Raw genomic sequence first — 21,268 nt, 5'->3', positions numbered from 1 at the left:
CTAAATCTTAACTAAAGGGTGTGGATCATCACAACAAGCCTGTTGGGGTTTTCAGCCCTAAATAGGGTTATAGGGTGAACTGTATCCACACTCAAAACATGAAAAGCTGCTGTCCTGCATGTTTTAGATGTCATCTGTAAATATATATTGATCATTGATCTCATAATTATACCTGCACCCAGAAAAAACAGTCACTCCCTGTCAAGAGCTTAGAACAGACATAGGCAACTAGCGGCCAGAGGGCCAAATGCGACCCTCGGTCTCATTTTGTGCGGCCCCCAAAAACAAAATTGTAATTCATGAAGTTGGAAGTTATATGAAGCCCAACATAACACACAAAACTCCAGAAACACAAACAAAATGGCAACAAAAGTACGCAAGAATAACAAACATTAAACAATCACTTAAACACAAAATGATTACAAAAAAACTACATATACACAATAGGACTTCAAATACACACAAAATGCCAATGAAATTGCACAAAATGACAACAATCTATCTATCTATCTATAAAGCAAGGAATCATTGTCTGTCTTTGTGTGTGTGTGTGTGTGTGTGTGTGTGTGTGGTCCTCAAATATCTCTGCGAATCAGGCTCAGATTGACCTGAGACTTTCAACATGGCTGCTGCTTGGTTCAAAGTCGTGCAATGTCAGATTTGTTTGGACTACAATGACACCGTTAAGAAATTATTTCATAAAATTGTCCACCGGCAACGGACAATTTTATGAAATTTTAGAACTGATGACATCACCACTGTGGCGGAGGCGCCGCCGCGGCCGCATGTGTGTGTACGTGCGTGTGTGTAATTCAGAATTAAATTTCCATTAGGAATTAAGTGTTTACACGGTCAGTTTAAAGTGGATTTAACTTTTATTCTGAATTAAAGAGGAATTAAAGCTCCCATGTAAACCATCAATGAAAAAGCTATGTAACCTCCCACTTTTCTATAGCAAGACATAATAATTCCTACGAGCACTGCAATAGTAAATGGACAAAAGGAATTTAAAACACACACAAAAGGACTACAAAGTCAAAACGGTTTGTTCTCTCCTGTGTTAATGCTCAGATTGATCTTTATTCTAAATGCTGACATGAATGTTAATAATGTGGCCCTCGGATCAGATAATCACATTTTTGTGGCCCTGCTCTGACTGAAGTTGCCCATCTCTGACTTAGAAGATCTAAAAAAATGTTGAGCTGGTGAAAATGTTTTAGTTCATTGACCAGTGATGGGACCTCTTCTGTTTCCATTTGTCTTGATGCTTGTGAGTTTCAAATATGGGGTAAGATTGTGTCGACTGAAGTCTGTCGTTTGGCCTCCCTCTGGAGACTTTTGCTTCGTATTGATCCTCAAACACTTTCTGCCGGAAGTGGATGGAAGCCTCCAGGGAGCCGTGGCCTCTTCTTCATCCTGCACTGCTTCCCTCTTTTTAGTGCCATCCCTTCCACAGCCTCGCCTTTCTGTCCATGTTAACTCCTCATCCCAGTTTTCATCTAATTTCCCTTTTTCCCATCACCAATTAGGGTGTTTCCCACTCCCTCCTTCATGGCACACAGAATATGACATTGCACACAGACAACATCAACACAGCCTCCACAGCAGCCGTCATTGATCGAGACTTGAAATGCAGGGACAAAAGAAAAAAAAAAATCATAATTAGATGTTTGAGGAGAGAGAAACGTGGGTGGGAAGCAACTGAAAGACGAAAGGGAATAAAGAGAGAGAAAAGCTTTGTGCTGATTTCCTGTAAAAGCATTCAAAGTGATAAGATGAAGATCATTCTCCAGAGGCCATTCGAGGATCAATGTGTCAGAGAAAGCTCTAATAAAAATGGCTGCACCCTGGTATAGAGGAGAGGATGCAAACCTACAAGAAACTTGGGCAACTGACTGAGTAATGAGCTGAGTCATGAAAATCCAAAAATATGGCAACAAAAGCCTTGCGTCATGACCTGATTTTAGCAGCACTCGACTCTTAGCATGGTGTTTTCAAACTGGATCTGAGATGACAGCAACCTAACCCTGGTAACACACAAACTTGGAAAGTGGTTTTATTTCAATAATCCTGCGTGGTTTAGTTTTTGATTGGTCCTGAATCCTGAAAATGTGTAAGCTCCACCCATGTGTAGTAATTGCAAAATAATGAATGTTGTCTTCAACAGGTTAAGTGTTTTTAAGGTCAAACATTATGGAAGATAATAACCTGATAATAACCCAATGTCAGCCTACGGCAGGATACTTTAAATCAGCGTAGTGGCTGTATGTTTTTAACAGTGTGTAAATATTGGGCGCCGATTGTAATGTTGCACATGCTAAAATAAACAACAACTTTTCGCAACATTCACCAACAAACCGCGTTTAAAAAACATGTGAATTTTTTTTATATTACTCGTATTCTCGTAGCAATATAATGTCAATGTTAAATCTAAATCTAAATGTTAACTCTAAATGTTAAATCTAAATGTTAGAATTAAATCTAAATCTAAATGGTTAATCTAAATCTGAAAGTTAAATGTTGCAAATTCACCCGAAGTATCAAAATAAAAGGTCATCGACGCGAACATTTAATGTTTCGATTTAACATTTAGATTTATTATTGGCAATATATTTTTTTTACTAAAGAAAAGCAGGTATGACACATTTCACAAATATTGCTGTAAATCTGGGGAAAAGTAACATAAAAATAGGCAGTGGCTATCCATACGGTTGCCATATCAATATACTACATTCTATCCGTACGCAGCGCCCCAATTTGGCCAGTTTAGGTCACGTGACTAAACCTAAACCTAAAAATTGTTGCAATATTGGGTTATAACTTAACCCTTACCCTAACCCTAATACCACCGGGAGTTGTCCGTACGACAATCGTACAAATAGACACTTTCTTAAAACATTCACATTAGTTTTTTAAACGTGGTTTGTTGCAAAAAAAAAAGTTGCTTTTATTTTAGCATACACAACTTTTCAATTGGTGCCCCATATTCAAAAGGTTAACCTGGTCCATACTGATCTTGGGATAAAGCCTTGCCTACACTTTGCATATAATTTCAGTTCTGGTTCTGATTTAAGGTTTAAAAACTGTTAAATTTTACTGCTTAAATAATCCTGTATGTAAAGCTTATATCAGGTTGTTCAAGTGTTAAGTTGATTTGTTTGAGCTGATAAATTACCAACATCCAACAAATGTTGAGGTTTAGAACTAAGTGGGGATATTATTACTCCTTATATAAATTCATCATCTTTCATTCATAATGACTAACATCGTTACGTGACCCTCAACCACCGGGCGCTCTACATTTCCCCCTATACTGAGGTGAGAACAAGGGGGTGATCATCATGTGCTCAACGTGATTCAGTCAGACAATGTCACCACATATCAGTGAGAAATGCAGAGCCCAAGTGTTAAACCACCAAACAGAGGAGACATGTTTCCATAGCAACAGCCTGCAGGGAGGGGTATAAAGGACGGGGGGATGCAGAGGAAGGTTTGTGCACGAGGCAACGATGGACGGGAATGTGGCTTCATGGATTAACAAGAAGCTCAAAAAAAAAAAAAAAATTTCTGAATGAGTTTTATTTTCCAACCAAACAAACCAACATAAACAATCAGCAAAGTGCTTCCACACGCCTCCTACACAGCCTTGGTTTCCATGCAACAGTCATCAGCAGTTTGTGGCTAAAGCTGTCTGTTCACACACAAAGAAGATAAATCCTCAATGGTGTTTCTGTTGAATGAAAGCTTTGAATGGGATTTTCATCACTGCTGAGAAATGAATGAAAATGATGGTCTGAATGGGAAGAAGAAGAAAAACAATACTTTATGCTTACAAACACTTTCTTACCAGTATGGACCAGAGGAATCCAGTGAAAACCCAACCATTGTTAGCCAATAAACCTCATAACCTGAGTCAGAAATTAGTGTAGTTTGTTTCCATTGATATTAGAAAACCAATATGTGCTGTTGTTTCAGACAACATATTAAAAACGTATAATTAAGCAACATCACACTTGGGGTCATGCTGTTATGATGAAATATCAGCACCAGTGTGATTTGGTCATAGATAATCACACCACTGCTGATATTTCAGCTCAACAGCACAACCTCCAGTGTGATATTGCTTTTATACAACTGTTCTAAAACTACATTTTATTAGTTAACAGTAATAGGTGACAAGAGATTATGATTTGTTTATTTAACCATTTAGCTTCACCAACAAAAATAGTTTCACAAGTGGAGAGCACACAGTGTACTGCAGTGTGTAGCCCAAGATGTAACAGTAATTAACGGTATTTAGATCAGTTGTACAGTAGAAGTGATCGAACCCGTACGAAGTCCCGCTGCTGTTGCTGCTCTATATCAGCACTCTGACTAACTGTTGTATAAGACACTTTTTTCATTACTAAAGTTGAATAAATGTTCTTTTTTTGTACAGATGTTTATTTGTGGAATCCTGTGAGGCATCATATTAAATGTAGCCTGAACCTTTTATTTCCGTGGAGATATATTATGTGACCTAAAATTAAGTTGGTGGGGAGGAGATGTGTGTATAGAGTGTAGGGAATGGTGGTTAAGGAAGCAGGATTGTAATCAGAGGGTCACTGACTGGAATCCAACCTGGGCCCTCTCACTGTGGGATGTTGACCAAGTCCTTTAACCCCAAACTGCTCGTGTTGTACGTTGCATTGGATAAAAGTGTTAATATTGAAAAAATGTATGTTGGGCAATGTCAGCACATTGGCAAAAAGCTCATATCAAATATCCCTACTCATCAGTCTTAAAGGGCCCATGTTAAGCTACATCAACTTTTCTGTGCTTTAAACATCATAAAGTTCTATTTGGGTTTCATACACATGTCCAAAGTGTTTTTTAAAGTGATTCCCTCAATGGTTAGTTAGAGGGTGATTTGCTCCTTTCTTACTGCAGGGTGAGTCCAAACACCTCCAATTTGATGACGCGTTCCCACTTTAATGACAAATTTGATGCAACACTGAGCTGGAGAAGCCACGCCTCCAGGAAGCTCTATGCCGTGATAAACAGACACGCCCACAAAGGTGAGCATTTCAGCGTCCTTCGTGCAGTGCTATGTATGTATTTTCTACAGTCTATGTATGTACCGGTGAACGCCCCGCCCCCACGCTCTGTCTCGTGTTGATAAAGCAGCACAAGCTCGGCTACGGAGAGGGTGGGAGGAGGGCGGGCCGTCCTCTGGCCCTACGTCACCGTGTGGGGAGATGGAAGTCATGAATATACACAAGTAGGCCACAAAACAGCCTGTTTGTGTAGAGTTGCTCAGAAAGTGACTTTTCAACAGGACTTTTATACATGGTGAGGGTTTGATTAAATGACACTATAATTAATTCTCTACACAATGAGCATTTATGAACATTTACTGAACCTCACAATGGGCTTTTTTAGAAAGATGTATAAACACACAAAATGATGAAGGCCAGATCAGTGTTTTCCAACATTTTAAGTTGGTCATGATTTAAATGCAAACAAACAGCAATCAGACAACAGTGGGTTTAAAGGTTATAGTTACATTTGACTGGTTTGATGAATAAATCTCTTAGAAAATAAAAACATTAGATGTGTTTTTTAACACAATAGCCTGGTTAGTTTGGTCAACAAGTCAATTTATCTTCCGTTGGTCAGTCTTTCTCAGTGATATTAAGGTCTTTAAAAACCAACATGAGACTGCAAAAACAAAATGCTGACACATCAGTGCGATTTCATTAAAGAAACTTGGTTGAGGACTCCACTGCGGTAAAAATAGCATCAGACCATTAGGCTTACTTAACACTGACCTGTGTTGGGCTACAAATGGAGGTTGTTAATATTTATGGAGCTGATGATGTGCAGCAGAAGTGAAGGAAGGAGCGATATGGAGCAGGAGCAGTGGGGGAGGGGCCTGCTTTAGGGTCAAAGGTGACTGTGCAGAATTAGGCAGTAATTACAGAGTCTGTGCAGCGACTGATAAAGAAAATACTGCAGAGAAAGAAAGGGCTGGTCTGAACTACATCCACCATGTTGGTCTACAAAGAGAGGCCTCATGAATAAAACATACACACACACTGCATTAGGACCACCCGCCGCACACAACACGGTGTGAGTCCGTATCACTGCCTGAACAGAAGTGACATAAAGGCCTGAACTCCATCCAGACAAAATATAAAACGTTCCTTTTTGCTTTGAGCCACAACAGACGATTAAATGATGCTTTACTCACAAATCTAATGACTTTGACATTTCTACAGAAACAAAATGATCTATTCATCCTCTATATCAGAGGTGGGCATCTGCTATGGCAGTAGGGCCCAAATACATTTGAATGTCTGATCTGTGGGCCATATGATCAACATTCATATCAGCATTTAGAACATTGACCAATCTGTGCATTAATACACGAAACAAAGGTTTTGGTGGTCATTTTGTGTGTTTTTGGTGTCATTTTGTTCTTGTTAAGTAACTTCCTTCCATTTTGGTTTTTTTTTTCTCTGTATTGTTTGCTAATTTGTGTGTATTTGTCATGTTTTGTAGTTTTTCAAATTTCGGTATAATTTTGTCGATTTTTCTCACATTTTGCATTTTTTGTTTTGTGTTTTTTTGAGTCATTTTGTGTATTTTTTTGTGTAGCATGTTTTTCTGTTATTTTTTGTAAAGTCATTTTGTGTGTTATTGTAGTAGTTTTGTGTTTTTGACCAATCTGTGCATTATCACGGGAAACAAAGGGTTTTGGTGGTCATTTTGTGTGTTTTTGTGTCTCAATTTGTTAATGTTAAGTTATTTCCTGTCATTTGGGTTTGTTTTTTTTCTGTATTATTTGCTATTCTGGTGTTTCTCATCATTTTTTGCATGAGTTTTTTTTAATTTCTGTGTAATTTTGTCAATTTTTTTCACATTTTGTGTTCTCGTTTTGTGTATTTTTCCAGTCATTTTGTGTATTTTTGTTGTCTGTTTGTTGTTCTGCTCTTCAGGGTCTGCTGCAGCCCAACACAGCTGAAATTGTGTTTAAGGCGGTCCAACACACACAATGACATTCATATTATATCAAAGGTTTTAATTTCTATAATGTTGCATTATGCTGTCTGTCTATCTGTGTCCCACTTAAAAACCACTTGAATAAAAACACAACAAATGACTGCATAGTCTTTATTGGGAATGACTTTCAAGGATCAAGCAACAAAGAAATGATAGACAACTTGCCCAGACTCAGTAACCGTTTTTGTATCAGGGCTGCTCATCAGCCAGAAAATGTGATTTCCACCACAAAGATGTGATTCAACGTATACTTACCATTATTTCAAACTAATCTTTTTTCTAGGGCAATAAAAAGAGGAATTACAAACCCTTTTATATTCTTTGATGAGGATCGTTTTCACCACTATCCCCTTCCAAAATATCCCTTTACCAGTAACTGTTAGAAAACATCACCTTTCACCCCTAATGGTGTCTACTGTTTACCATACAACCAGTTTGATACATAACTCACTATTATAATCATTCTTTATATAAACTTTAAGGTTGTATATGTGGCCCCTTTTTTTAATATTACTCCCCTTCATTACTTGCTAATCTAAGATAAATCAAAAAGGCAATATTAGTATAGTAATATTAGAGTGTTATAATCATAACATACATTTAGGATAGAGAGATGAAAGGAAAAAATTGGAATAAGTCAACAATTTTTGATTTGCAGCCATAAATCGCCCCCTGGTGGTTACATGAGTTACTGCATGCCCAGCCAGATCCATGCAGGATATTCATGTTGTGCAGGAGGCGCTTCATGTCTAAAGATTTGCGTCGTTCTCATGGAAACGGTGGAGATGGTCGGAGTACCTGCAGCAGAAGGACATTTAAATGTTAGATTCAAAGGTTTCAGCATCAGGAATCCACCTTTATGTATAGTATGTAGAGTGCAAGCATTTCACATGTTCACATAGTAATGACTGGACCACTGGTTCAGAGCGTCCTCAAAGCTGTAGCTCATGTTTCTGCTTTAGAGTGATTTAAGGATGGAAAGTGTTGAATGGTTGACGTGAGGCCAAGGCACTAGTGACGTCCTGCAAAAGGCCTCCAGTCAACAGACGAGCTTCTGTGGCTCCAACAGCATAATGTGAGTTCTGTTAGAAGGGCCTCAGACTACAGTGTGCATCACAGCTTGTTTAATAATGAGCCGCTGACTTCTGTTTACATCTAAAACAAACCAACACATTCACAGTCCATGTTTAAACAAAGAAAGACTGCTGCTTTAGACCAGAGCTTGTTAACACGTTTGATAATAAAACCTGAACCACTTCAAGGAAAATGTTCTTCTCTGATTTGCACTGTTTTTATTTTTATTTTACACAGATAATCCCAAATCACTCAGAAAGGCAATACTAAAAATGTTTATTAAATGATAATGTAGAGAGGAATTACTACCAGTCACTTACATTTAATCTATAACTACACATAAAAAGTGCTATGTTAAAGCCCGATATGCAATAATGACCCAAAATGTAATAACTGGTCAATAATGTAACAAGATGCTAAGCCCAAAACATAAAAACCATTTACCTTATTAGATATATTAAAGCTTTTTGGAGAACCTTGACATTTTTGGTTGTCTATTGTTTTCTTACTTTTATACATATGTAAAAGTTTACAAACATAAAATACTTTTTACGTTTTGGGCTCATCACTTTTGTTACATTATTGACCAGTTATTACTTTTTGGGTTTTTAAAAAACATTTTTATACAATTTGGGTCTTGTTACATATCAGGTTCTAACAAACCTTTTTCAACATAAGTGAAGGAGGGATTTTTTTTTTAATAATATCAAATTATTGACTCCTACTTTCAGATGTTTGAATAGTGCCCTTCAAATATATTAAGTGTAAATGACAGAGAGCTTCTCTCTATTATGACCCATATGCTTCTGTTCAACTTCAAAACCTTCGGTTCCATCATTGCGCGTGTTTAACACATCATCGAGGAGAAATGACGTAAAATTCCTCGGATCTCAATTCAATCAATCGTCTGTGAGACATACCAGGAAAACATCCAAACAAAAGGAAAACAAAAACAAAAAAACGGTAAATTCAAGCCGACTTACTTTTTAGCGCAGAAAGCGGAGCAGTCCCTGCCAATGCTCTCACTCCAGGCGGTTTTGTACAGAACCTGATTAATCAAAGAGAACCAGTGAGAACACTTCCTCTCCAGGTTTTAACAGCTGCTTTCAGTAAACCCACCAAGAACACCAAGCAATGCAGGAACAGGGTGTAGAAGAAGGCTATAGTCCTGGCCGTCTTGTTGGAGAGAATCATGCGGCCCTGAGACACAATGAGCTAACATTACACCACACACAGCGAGGGAAATGGGGGGGGGGGGGGGTGAAGGGAGGGAGAGTTGGGGGGCTCACCAGGCTCAGAGTGGCTTTGTCCCAGGGACTGAGGCTCAGGTATCGCCGCTGACGCTCCTGAAACACAAACAATCCAGTTATCTTTAGCCTCTCATGACTACTCCACATCTGTTGCTAAAGCAGTGCTTTTCAAAGTGTGTGGTGCGCCCCCTGGTGGGGAATGAAGACATAACAGGTGGGGCGTGACAAACAGGAGGACATTTTCATGCCAATCTTCAGAAATGCCTTTCTCCGTTGACATTAAAGATCAATAACACAAAACACCTACACACACATTAATGAGAAGCCTAAAAATGTAGCAGAAATGAAAAGAGCATTACATTTTTATAATAATAATAAACTTTATTCATAAGGCACTTTTTACAAAGTGCTTTCTATAGGCAGCTATAGTCTTGGCCAGAAAATGAAACAGTTTAGGAAATAAAAACAAGTTAGAAGTTACTTAAAATCAGGGACGGCTCTGATAAAAGTTTGTTTTAAGAAGACTGCATTAAATATGAACCAGGAATAAAATGTAACATGGAACTAAAGTGTAAAAATAATGGTTTTCGTCGGCATGTACTTCACATTGAGCAGAACAATAGACTAACTTTCAATAGCTGACTTAAAAAATGAATTTCCTTTTTTGTTTTCTTAAGCTTTTTTTATTTCCTGTATTTTTGCAATGGCCGCAAGTGGGGCTTGAAAGTTCACCATTGTTCAAAGTGGGGAACGTCTAATAAAGAACCACTGTGCTAAAGTCTCCAGTATTTCCTGCTTTATAATCAGCATGAAATCATGTTGATGGATTCAAGCATAATTAAACCTAAAAAGTCTCACTGCAGTCCTGAGGAACATCTGGACATTTCTGTGTTCTTTATATGAAGATGTACTGCGTACCTTCTTGCTGAAAGAAGCAAATGGATCCAGTCTCTCCTCGTACTGGGACGAGTATCTCATCACTGTGTCATCACTTCCCCCAGCCTGCAGCACAGACACCACATAGGAGTGAGAGTCAAACTTTGGTTGAACATGTAAGCTTAATTTGGTTAAAGTTAAATGAAGCGTCGCACTGCTCCGCCGTAGCTCTGCAGGAACTTGATCTTCTCGTAGAGTTTGATGTTGTCTGCTCTCAGGCTGTCGAGCTCGGCCTGCAGGGCCTGCATGGTCTGCTGCATGGAGCGGTTCTCCTGAGAAGCAACAAACCAGGGAATAACCTTTACCTCACAGAAGACAAAAAAAGAAGGAGCGCGAGTGCGAGTGCGTGTTTCTCACAGCCTCCAGTTCGTGGTTGCGGGAGCGAAACCTCTCCCTCTGGCTGGAGATGATGGAGAGCAGAGAGTCCATCTGTCCCTGTGGGAGCTCAGGATGGGGGCCCACACCTGAACGGAAACAAACAAATGCCCTGTTTACTCCCTCCATGTGTTAAAATCAGGGTTGTGGTCAGTTATAACTGTCATCGTGTAATTGATAATTAAATACAATTATGGTGTAAACAAAATTGAAATTATAATTGAAAAGATATATTGCTGTTGTAATCATAATTTCAATGTAACTGAGTTTAGATAATTGACTTTTTATTTGTAATTCTATGTTAATTTCTATGAAATTTCATGGAAATTCTACAAAAACTGTTCATTACAATCTAAATAAATGCAAACCTGTAGTTAAAAATTAAAAGGTGTTTCATATCGACTTTCCCAACTACCTGTCAGTTCTCCTGAGGATCATTTTACCATTTAAAAACTGAATTTATTGACAGGAAAAAGGCCACACCAAAAATATTAATACCAATATTTTAATTGATTGGTAAGTTTAACAATTAACCAAGAGACAAGAAACAAATTGGATGATAGATAATATATATTTTCAGTGTATTTTACAGCTGTTTTAAGACACGGGTCAAAATGGACTCGTTAACAGAAAACTAGCACAAGAAGAAATGTTAAAGTATTCGGGGTTATTTATTTCAGGAACAGTAATTGTGGTTATATGATATATATAATTGGAATTTAGTAATTAAGAACTTTCAGGGGGAAAATAATAATTGTCATTTTAATTGTAATTGGAAAAAATGTTGGTCACCGTAATCATAACTGAGTTGTAATTGAACATGGATAATTGAAGGTGTAATTGTAATGGAAAAATGTAATTAACCCCAACCCTGGTCAAAAGTATCACAATCTGTATTGCATCATATGTATTTTTTTTTTATAGAAATGATATCGTATCTGAATCAGTAAAAATACTTCACATTGTGCCGTTTATTCATCAGAATGTGACTGTCAACACATTCAATCTATTTTCTGTAATATCTAAACAGACTTTAACAGCATGCTGTGTTTGTTCCTGACACATTACTTCATTTAACTGAGCTGTCGAGGTCAGACGTTACAATCATTTCATCTGTGGGAGAAAAATGAACATTTCCACCATTTCAATCTCCACGACACAATCGTTTTTGAGTGAGCATTAAAGCCGACAGATTTGTTCATTTAACGCAGCGACAGCTTCGAAAGAAAACATCAAAATCTCCCAAAATCCTGTCATCGTTCTTTGTCTCTTTTTTTTATTTTCATTTATTTAAACAGGCAGCCAGTTTAAACATCACTGACGTTTAAAAGCCAGCAAGAGGAAATATAAGGCGCAACATCACGTTTTTATCGTCATAACATTTCCATGTGCATTTAATTTTAGGGTCACATCTGTTTATTCTTTTCATCTACATACATAAAACAAGTTAACTTTTTTAGATGTTTGGATTTTCATACTAAACTTATTTATTTTTCGAAATCAAAAATTTATGTAATTGGTAATGAGCTGTTATTGCCCAATACTATTAATATTAGACTGGGAGATTTATTCAAGTTAGTGGTTCTCTGGCACCAATGCTACTTCCTGTTAATTCGTACAACTGCACACTTGTGCTTCTTTGTGATGAAAGTTGCACTATAAATATGAATAGCCAAAAAAAAAAAAAACTGCCTGATTTTAACCTCTTTACTTTTCATTTTCATTTCTGCTCATACATTTATCAAACATTATTAGCTCTGCCAAGGATGTCATATTTTTAACAGTATTTTTTGTTTGTCTGTTAGCAGGATTACATCAAAAGTACAGATTTTTGACTAAATTTGAAGAGAAAATGGCTCAGGGGCCAAATCCGACCCTTTAAAACATCCAAATCGACCTTCAGGGGAAAGTAAAAATGGCTGAGAAAACAGTGTAAATGACCGAGCAATTCATTTGTGGATATCTCAGTAGGGTTGCAAAGGGGCGTTAAATTTCTGGCAAATTTCCACAGGAACTTAAGCTCAGAAATTTTGGCAATATTAAAAAAATAGAAATTTTTAATGGGAATCATTTATTGAAATTAAGCAGAAATTGGGAGTAATTTTAAATCACTGTATCATATCCAAACATAACTATTGGCATCCATGCCAATTAATACACTTTAAAAAAACACAACATTTCAACAATTTTATGTTGAGTTTCATTGACTTTTTCACAAATTCAAAGAAAGGCTACAATATTTGCGAGAGTTGACAGTTTTCCCACGCTTGAATACAACGATGAAAAAATTGTTGAAAGAAAAAAATCCCTAAAGTACATACATATAGGCACTACCTGTCACCTATTGCTTGGATTTTCTCAGTTCCTTATATATACAGTACTACATACTTTTATATCATTTATGCATGGTAGCGGTGTGTTAAAATATCAATACAACAATATATAGCGATAGTTCGTAATATGTATCGATGCACTCCCGCCGAATATACATTTTTTTCTTTTTACACAAGTACTAAGCACAAGTTAAATGTTCTCAAGTTTTCAAGTTTACAAAAACAAATTGATATTAGTATTAGCACTGAAATGTATGTGCAGTCTGCAGTGCAGGTTTAAGTTAAACTTTACACATGGTGGTAAGTATAAGTTCAAATGTGTGCCCGGGTGTTCATAGACCACCCAGTTGGTTATATTATAATGCACCGACTGAAATGTTTATTTTTCATATGCAGTGACATTTTTCAGTTTTCATAAAATAAGTTAATTCTTCTTGTTAAGCAGCACTGATATGTGTCCATGTTTACAGAGAAGTTGATACTAGTACTGAAATTATTATTTTCTGCATTCATTTTGTTTTTAATGATTTAAAGTTAATTTGCACAAACGTCATTAACAATAATTTTGTACCCGTCTTCCCTTAAAAACTTAAACATAACACAAGGACATGTGACTAGTTGTGGTCAGTGTGCATTAAGAAGAGTCATTGTGTAGTATATACACTCGTTTTACTTGGCTGTCATTCGTGTGAAATTGATTGACAATGTTTTATAATTCCTGTGAAATGGATTCAGTGGAGTAGATAAATTCTGAATTTGTTCAGTGACATATCGTTATGTCGCAGAATCGCTGTATCGTGATAACATAGTTATTGTGGCCCAAAGAGAAAAAAAATCGTGATGCATCATATCGGGAGATACCTGGCGATACCCAGCCCTAATGCATGGAAATGCAAAGTAGCACTAATGTCAAAATTGTTCGATTTCGGTGAAAATCTCTTGTATTTTTATATAAACGTACCGCTAAACATTGCCGTAGCCTCTTTGATGGGATCCGGGATGTTGAGGACCTCTGACCCATCAGCATCGGGGCGGGACAGGGAGGACATGGCTTGGATGGTGCTCAGGTCATGTTCAAGCTTCAGTATCAGCTCCTTCTGCTCAGCGCTGGTTCTCACTGCAGCTGAGAACTCCACCTGTAGCTCAGAGTAGCGTCCTGGCCCAAAAGGAGAGAGCAGAACGCCACAAATCAATGACTGATTGCGATTCTATCAGCTTTTTGATTTGACTTTAAAAAAAACTCACCTGTTGTTACAGAAAAGCAGAATTAAATAAGCCTGTGATCTACAAACTCATCTGATCTCTTTCTCTGAGAATACTTTTCACATCAACACAGAAACAGAAAAAACTCCCACAGGACACTTTTAGTATTTGTATAAAAGAGATTTACTTCAATTATCACACCTAGGGTGCATGTGAATAATAATGATGATGATGAATCAAATGTCAATCATAACAAATACATTGTGAACATTTCATACAGTGATATTGCTTTTTCAATGTTGAAGGGACTGTTTTACAGTGCTGAGAACAAACAACATGGTACGCTCAGTAAATAGAAAGATAAAAGAAACGATGATACATGAGAGAAAACTCAAAAAGAGAAAAAAGACCCTGAAAGAGGAAAAACAAAGCATCTCAGGAGTGACAGAAGTGCTGGGAAACAACATACTAACCATCCCTTTTACAGTCATGCAGCCGTTTGCACTACAACACACACACACACATACGCACACGCTCACCAAAGAAGCAGTGGGAGAAGTCATGAGAGTTATTACTTCCACATTGTTGATGACAGGTGGGAGAAGAAAAAAAACATATCACCTAAAAATCACTTTGAAACTTGCTAAAGCCTTAACAAGTGTCTTAAAGCTTTCCATAAGGGAGAGGAGGGGGGGACAACGATCTCCCCCCCACCCCAGGTCATTTGGTTGTCAGACTACACTGTGGATGAACTGAAGCGACGACACTAGGTAGCAATACACACAAAGAAGAACTGTCAGCAACCTCCAGACAGAAGTGGAAAAACTATTCACTATTTGGCTTTTCGCTTCCTTTGTTGTTGTTTATTTTCTTGTTTTTTTTTTTTTTTTTTTTAAGTATTGTGAGTATTGACTGAAATGTTTATTGTACCAGAGTTGCACTCTGGATGGTGAAATTTAACGTTTAGCCATGATAAAAAAAACAAAACAAAGGAGACGACAAGGAAATGGTTTAAGACTTAATATCAGCTGGAGTCAGTATGAGAGGAAAGACAAAAGGAGCACACGAGTGTTGTGGAACGTAAGGGGAAAACTGGAAAGATGAGTGTATTTGTGCTGTAATATGTGTAGGTATCACTGAGTGTGCTCTGCGTACAGCACCTCAGACTCAGAAAGTGATTTCTTACAAAATCCCACTTCATACGATATATTTTAAAAGTATTACAAAAAACATCTGAGGTTTTTCTTTCTTTTTTTTTTTTTTTTTTAAGTTTTTCCTTTGTTTTTATTTTCTCTCTCTCTCTCTCTCTCTCTCCTGAATGTGATGACCAGTGCTGCTGTTCGGGCTTCCATTACAACTAACGTGTCAAATGAAGACCCACTACTTCAACAGATCATACAGTAAAGCTTTACGACTTCAGAAAAAACATGATATACAGCATCTGTTACACCTTTTACAATGTTATTTCAACAGTGTATAGAATCATCTGATTTAAATTTGTAGAAAAATATCTGTGGATCATGGAAAAAAGTCCTGAATCGTCCCTTCTCTCTCCTGCCTTCAAAGTAAAAGCGTCACTGTGACAAAAAAAAAAAAAGTGAGTCAAGAGCTACTTGATAGACCGTTATTTACACATCTCTGTCCAAATAGGCTTTAGAAGAGTTGGCACGCGTCATTATCAAAACCTGTAGTGCTCGTTATTTATGTCACAGCAAACCTTACACAAGCAGACAACAATACAAAATGCCCTATGAGTAAATTCAGTGTTATTACAGTGTATGCTGTTCCTGCATGCTGCCTCCTTCATTTAATGCTCTGGCATTTCACTGCTAGTCACTTTATGTACAAGCTGAGAAATTTCATTGCGGGGGTAGTGACCATAGATTAGTGATGAAGTGTACACTTTATTTTTATTTTTGTATACCGATTTTGCTGCACTCTAGTAGGAATACGTAAACCTCCAGATAGCTTTTCAAAGTACCAACAGTCGTATCAAGAGTCAATTTGGATCAGGGGTGCGATGTGATCAGGTGAAATCATCCACATCTAATGACATCACTGGTTTGGTGCCCTGCTTGGCAGTTAAAAGGCACAAATCTGATGATCTCAAATGGTCTGAGGTGGATATAGGTGGTGAAGATGGCGGATGTGTTAAGTGCTTGTACTTTATAGTAGTCATTTTGTCTCCATGACACACGCTGCACTCAGTCGGAGCAGGCCAACTACAAGGCAATGATTCCTTCCGTGTTGCTGCAAAAACAGCCGTCGACCACAGGTAAACACCATAACTTACGGAAGTGTATTGCATTCACTTGGAATTTTTTTTTTTTTCCTGAATCATTAATTTTTTGGTTTGTTTTTCAGGCAATTTTTTGGACTAATTTTTCAAGATAATATTTTTCCTGAGTTTAGAGGGAATATTTCTTTACTGAGAGCAAACATGGGCGGCTTGTTTAATTTGATAAAAATGTACTTTCAACTTGGTTTAAGAGATAGGGAAATAGTTCTATCTTTAAGTCATATTGATGGTACCATAATTAGTCTTATCGACTTTACGCAGACTCCTGAGGACTTTGCAGTTGTTCAGAAGAAAAGCCCATTCAGATCTGTGGGACCGAGCAACATTTTTCCAGGATCAGTTGGGACAGGATATAAAATAGTTCTTTTAAATAGTATGTTAAGTTGAGGTATTTTTTTATTCAGACAAGGCTTTTCAGGAAATTTTTTTATCCCCTGACATGTTTCGACTGTCAACTGCCAGTCTTCAGCAGAGGAGTTCTGCTGATCACCTTTGATGATTCCTTTGAAGTTTCACTCGACATGTCAGGAGATAAATATTTTTCCTGAAAAACCTTGTCTGAATAATCAAAACCTCAACTTAACATGGATATAAAATGATGCATTTGAAATGCATTCAGGCTGGCTCAAGATACGATCAGCAGACAGCTGAAAATACTGGATCCGATAAATAGGTATGGAGTTGAAGCGTACAGCAAGAGTCGCAGGATTTTCAAGTATCTCGATAATTCAGGAAAAAATTACTGTGAAAAATATTAAAATAATTACTCTGAAAAAACAGGAACAAATTCCTGTGAAAAAAAAACAACAGGAAAATAATACTCTGAAAAACAGGAGAAAAATTAATTTGAAAAAGAGAAAAAATAGCCCAAAAAACCAAGAAAAAATAAAGATTTAGAAAACCTTTTTTTTTCTTTTTCAAGTGAATGCAATATGCTTCCATAAAAACTGACTACTTTCTTACAATTATCCAACACATAAGCAAATTCACTTTCAGCGGCGACGTAGACTGAGGAGCTTCCTGTTGGTTACTATGAATATCTACAGGCTTACATGACCATAGTCCTGGGTGTTTAAAATACACGTCTGAATATAGTTCATCACATAAAAAACATGGGTACAGCCGTCTTATGATTTCACCTTTTTTTTTTTTTAGAGTTAAGTTGCGGAGACTGTGCTTGGTTTACAACCACTTTTTTTTTTCTTTTAAAAAGGCAAACACGTCCCAAAGATCCCGGGATCATACTCTGTTGTAGTTTTTTTTTTTTTTTTACAGACCCTGTCCTAGGTTACGTCTTTAAAAAGATCCTAATAAGTGCTTTGTTACTAACTGCAATAGAAAGTCTGCATATTCGTAGGCTGGCTATCTCTGCTTGATCTGCCGTAGCGCTGAGCCTGTTCGCTGGTACACGTCTCTAATCTCAATTTGGCAGATATGACCTCCTTCAAGTTAGCATGTGTTCTCAAGTTTAATTTCATTTGACCTTTTTTTTCGACACAAATGTAGATGAATTTAGACCCTTTTCATTATATTGACACAAATGGGCGAACGCCATGTAAAGACAGTTGCATGCCCCCTCCGAGCGTCAGTGTTGGTTTTAAACGCCTGAGGGTTTGAAATAATAATAATCAGCGAGTAGAAAAACAGGAAAAAGAGATATGCCATGGTGTATTCACTGGTCTCGATATGTCCTTTTGATTTGCTAGCTAGCAGTTTAAAAGCATATCAGTTGTATGTGTTTTTATGCTTATGGGAGCATGAACTGTAGCAAACACATTTAAAAAAAAAAAAAAAAAAAAGCTATTGAAATGACACTAAAACTTTAGGATTCATGAATATACAAACAAATGAGAACTAGTACATCTTTGTAAATATTAACCAATACTGCCGGCAGTCTATTTGTCTAATAAAAACGTTACTTGCCCTCGTGAACAGTATAATCCCTTAAAAAATAGACAACTCAAAATGATAAGCCATAAATGAAAAAAATACAGCACCTATAAATAAAAGCAGAATAAAAACCAAACTATAAATGCAAAAAATAGCAATAAAACCAAGCTACAGTAAATCATATTATTATTACACTACTTTTGTGAGAGGATTAATGTAACAGTAACGCATCATCAAACAGCTTAAAGAAGGGTGTCAGTTGTGCACTAGTAGTGTGTGCAAGTAGATACGAAATATGACCCTACTCTCATTGGAAACAGTCACGCATACACGCATGTAGAAAGTGACACACGTTTACATGCATTCATCCACGCACACGCACACACACACACACACACAAAGGGGAGGCAGTGGGTTGACAGGCACTGAGGGCTTGTGTGGGACAGGGAGAAAGTGATATGCCTTAAAATTTGTAGTGTATACAGTAGAACTCGTGCACAAGCCCTGCATCCCAGGACACAGGATTGATGGGAGGAAAAGTTTACGCTTTTTTATCTCTTTCACCTCAAACTATGACGATCACTGACCAACGACTATTGATATTCTGGGTGAACTGACCTTAATCCTGATTTATATACAGGCAGATTTTACACTCACACACACATACTTTGATTTTGGTCTATAAAACGATGTGAAATGAGAATATTTGTCAGTGACACGTAAAACACGCAATCACACACTCGCACACGCACAAACGCACACGCAGCTTTAGTCCAGTGATGGGTCACAGCTGCACAACCTAAAAACAACAGACACGCATAGTATCACAACGTCAGACAGCTACAGTGCTATGTGAATCCGTCATTGTATTGAATTTCAACAAAGCAAAAAAATAAAATAAAAATGTTCCATTCTAAAATTTGTTCAAATGGTAACTCTCATTTTCTGCTTTTATTCCCGTACTAATTTTTAAAAATGCTTTCCTACGATTCCCTATTTTGTACTCTTTAGAGTCAAAAGACTGTGCAATCTCTTATTGGCAACCAAATTGCAATATTTCTTTTTTAAAAAAGAAGAGAGATCATCCTTCATCCTGATGAGGAAAAGTCGAAGGAGGCAAAAAAAGAGAAAAAAAGGTTTCCTTCCTTTCTTCCTCTTCAGGTGAGTGCGTGTGTTTGTGAAGAATTACAACAGATCCTTCTGGCCATCTCATGGCTGTCAGCAGGACAGGATAATATGGGACACACAACAGGTTGAAGTTTGTCTTTCTTACATCAGTAACCATGGCAGCTCAGCCGGCAGGGCCTCCCTCGACCCTCTTAAGTGTAGGAGTGAGATAGATAAGAAAACATGCTGCCACTGGGAAGAGGGCGCACACACACACACACAACTCATTTTGAGCGTGTTCACAGTCACACACACACACAGTCACACACACACACACACACACACACACAGGCAGAGATGCACACTGACACAACCGCTGACATACTGACAACATGCACACACGCAGTGAGTGAAAAAGGCAAAGGGCTTGTAACAGTCACTCTACAGTGTGAAAAATGAGGCGTCTCACTGAGTGAGGGGAGGTTTGTGGACACTTGGGAGGTGAGAAGAGCGGAAAAAGAAACAAAATCTCCTTTAAGAAAGTTTGAGTCCTTGTAAGAGAGTTCCTGTCTCAATCTATGGTCAATCAGTGTCTATCACTGGGACAGCTGCTGTGTCAGGCCTTGCCTGCATTTTCTGAGTCCAGGTTTGAACCCTAGCTATGAGTCAGACCCCAGCTCAGGACTAACCAGTCTGGTGCACCAGTGGCTGGTGTGAGGGCGAGATACAGCAGGGCCAGAGGCCAGCAGGACGGTTAAGTGCTTTTCTCAGTACAAAAACAAAACTCAGTTAAAAATAACAGGAGAGACACTTAGGTTCTCTTAGTTTGTTCTTCTATGTATTCAGTAAATCTTCTTTTTAAGGGTTTCTTCCAACCCTTTCTTTCCTCTTTTTGGAAAGCTTTTAGGTAATAAAAATGGCTGCTGAGCTTGACTTTGGCTGTGTCCACTCTCCAACTGGAACTGAGCAGGAGGGGTCCAAGGTTAGAGGTTGTGAGGTTATGAGACGAGAGGGATGAGGGAAGTTCGGGGAGAGCTAAAACTCCCACTCTGAGGGATCCTCTTTGCTGGCAGCCTTCTCCAGCCTGTGGATAATGTTATTGAGATTGGCTGCTTTCTTCTTGCGCAAATTGTTGTCCCTGGGGTTTCTGGCAGGGCCGGGGGCTGGGATGTTAGTACTCGGTGCAGAGCTACTAGAGGAAGCCTCTGTGAGGCTGAAGAGCCCCAGTCCACCCTGACCGCAGCTAGAGCCTGGCCCGGCTAAGCTTGAGGTGGTGCAGTCCAACTGTGCTGGGGAATTATTAGAGCCCCCTGCCTCAGACTCAGCCTCCATGTCCTGGTCTTTGCATGCTCCCCTGTGATCCTCCAGGCCCAGGCCGAGTCCCTGGCGGGCCTCCACTGTACCCTCTGATTCTGTCCCATCACAGCTGTCCCCTTCTCCTGATTTGGATCCACGCAGAGAAGGAGATCCTCCTTCACTGCCAGGCCCAACGCCTCCAGCTGACTGAATCTCCTCTATAAAGAGCTCCCGTCGGATACGTGACCTGCGAGAAAGACAGTCCATCAACAAAGATCATGCATCATCCAATATACCAAGAATACAAGATAACAGCCAAAACCCTATAAAACCTAAATTAAAACTGTGCCTTTGATTAAAAGCACTTTGCCAGTGCAGCACTTATTGACAGACAAAGTGAAATACTCAACGTTAAATAGATAACAGCCTGTAAAGGTCCAATCTTAAACCAAGGGTGGCAA

The 21,268-nt window shown here is 38.2% G+C and overlaps 1 protein-coding gene across 7 annotated transcripts in view; it reads right to left on the bottom strand.

Moving 5' to 3' along the window:
- Positions 1-7,141: 7,141 nt before the first annotated feature.
- The window catches only part of cux1b (cut-like homeobox 1b), a 76,677-nt gene continuing 62,550 nt past the window's right edge, over positions 7,142-21,268 (bottom strand). For 5 of the 7 annotated variants that reach the window (XM_028465709.1, XM_028465705.1, XM_028465706.1 and 2 more), the window contains one exon: positions 15,364-21,054. In XM_028465709.1, coding sequence (XP_028321510.1) covers positions 20,547-21,054 — 508 coding nt within the window. In that variant the 3' untranslated portion in view covers positions 15,364-20,546. Of the gene's footprint in view, positions 7,843-9,101; positions 9,167-9,237; positions 9,319-9,407; positions 9,465-10,286; positions 10,371-10,459; positions 10,577-10,661; positions 10,769-13,973; positions 14,169-15,363; positions 21,055-21,268 lie in introns of those variants that run through there. The other 2 variants (XM_028465711.1, XM_028465712.1) reach the window with 1 other exon arrangement.

Source organism: Gouania willdenowi, chromosome 13, assembly GCF_900634775.1.
Source record: "Gouania willdenowi chromosome 13, fGouWil2.1, whole genome shotgun sequence".
Taxonomy (NCBI): Eukaryota; Metazoa; Chordata; class Actinopteri; order Blenniiformes; family Gobiesocidae; genus Gouania; species Gouania willdenowi.
The sequence above is the reverse complement of the archived record's forward strand: the minus strand, read 5'-3'. Positions and strand labels throughout refer to the sequence as shown.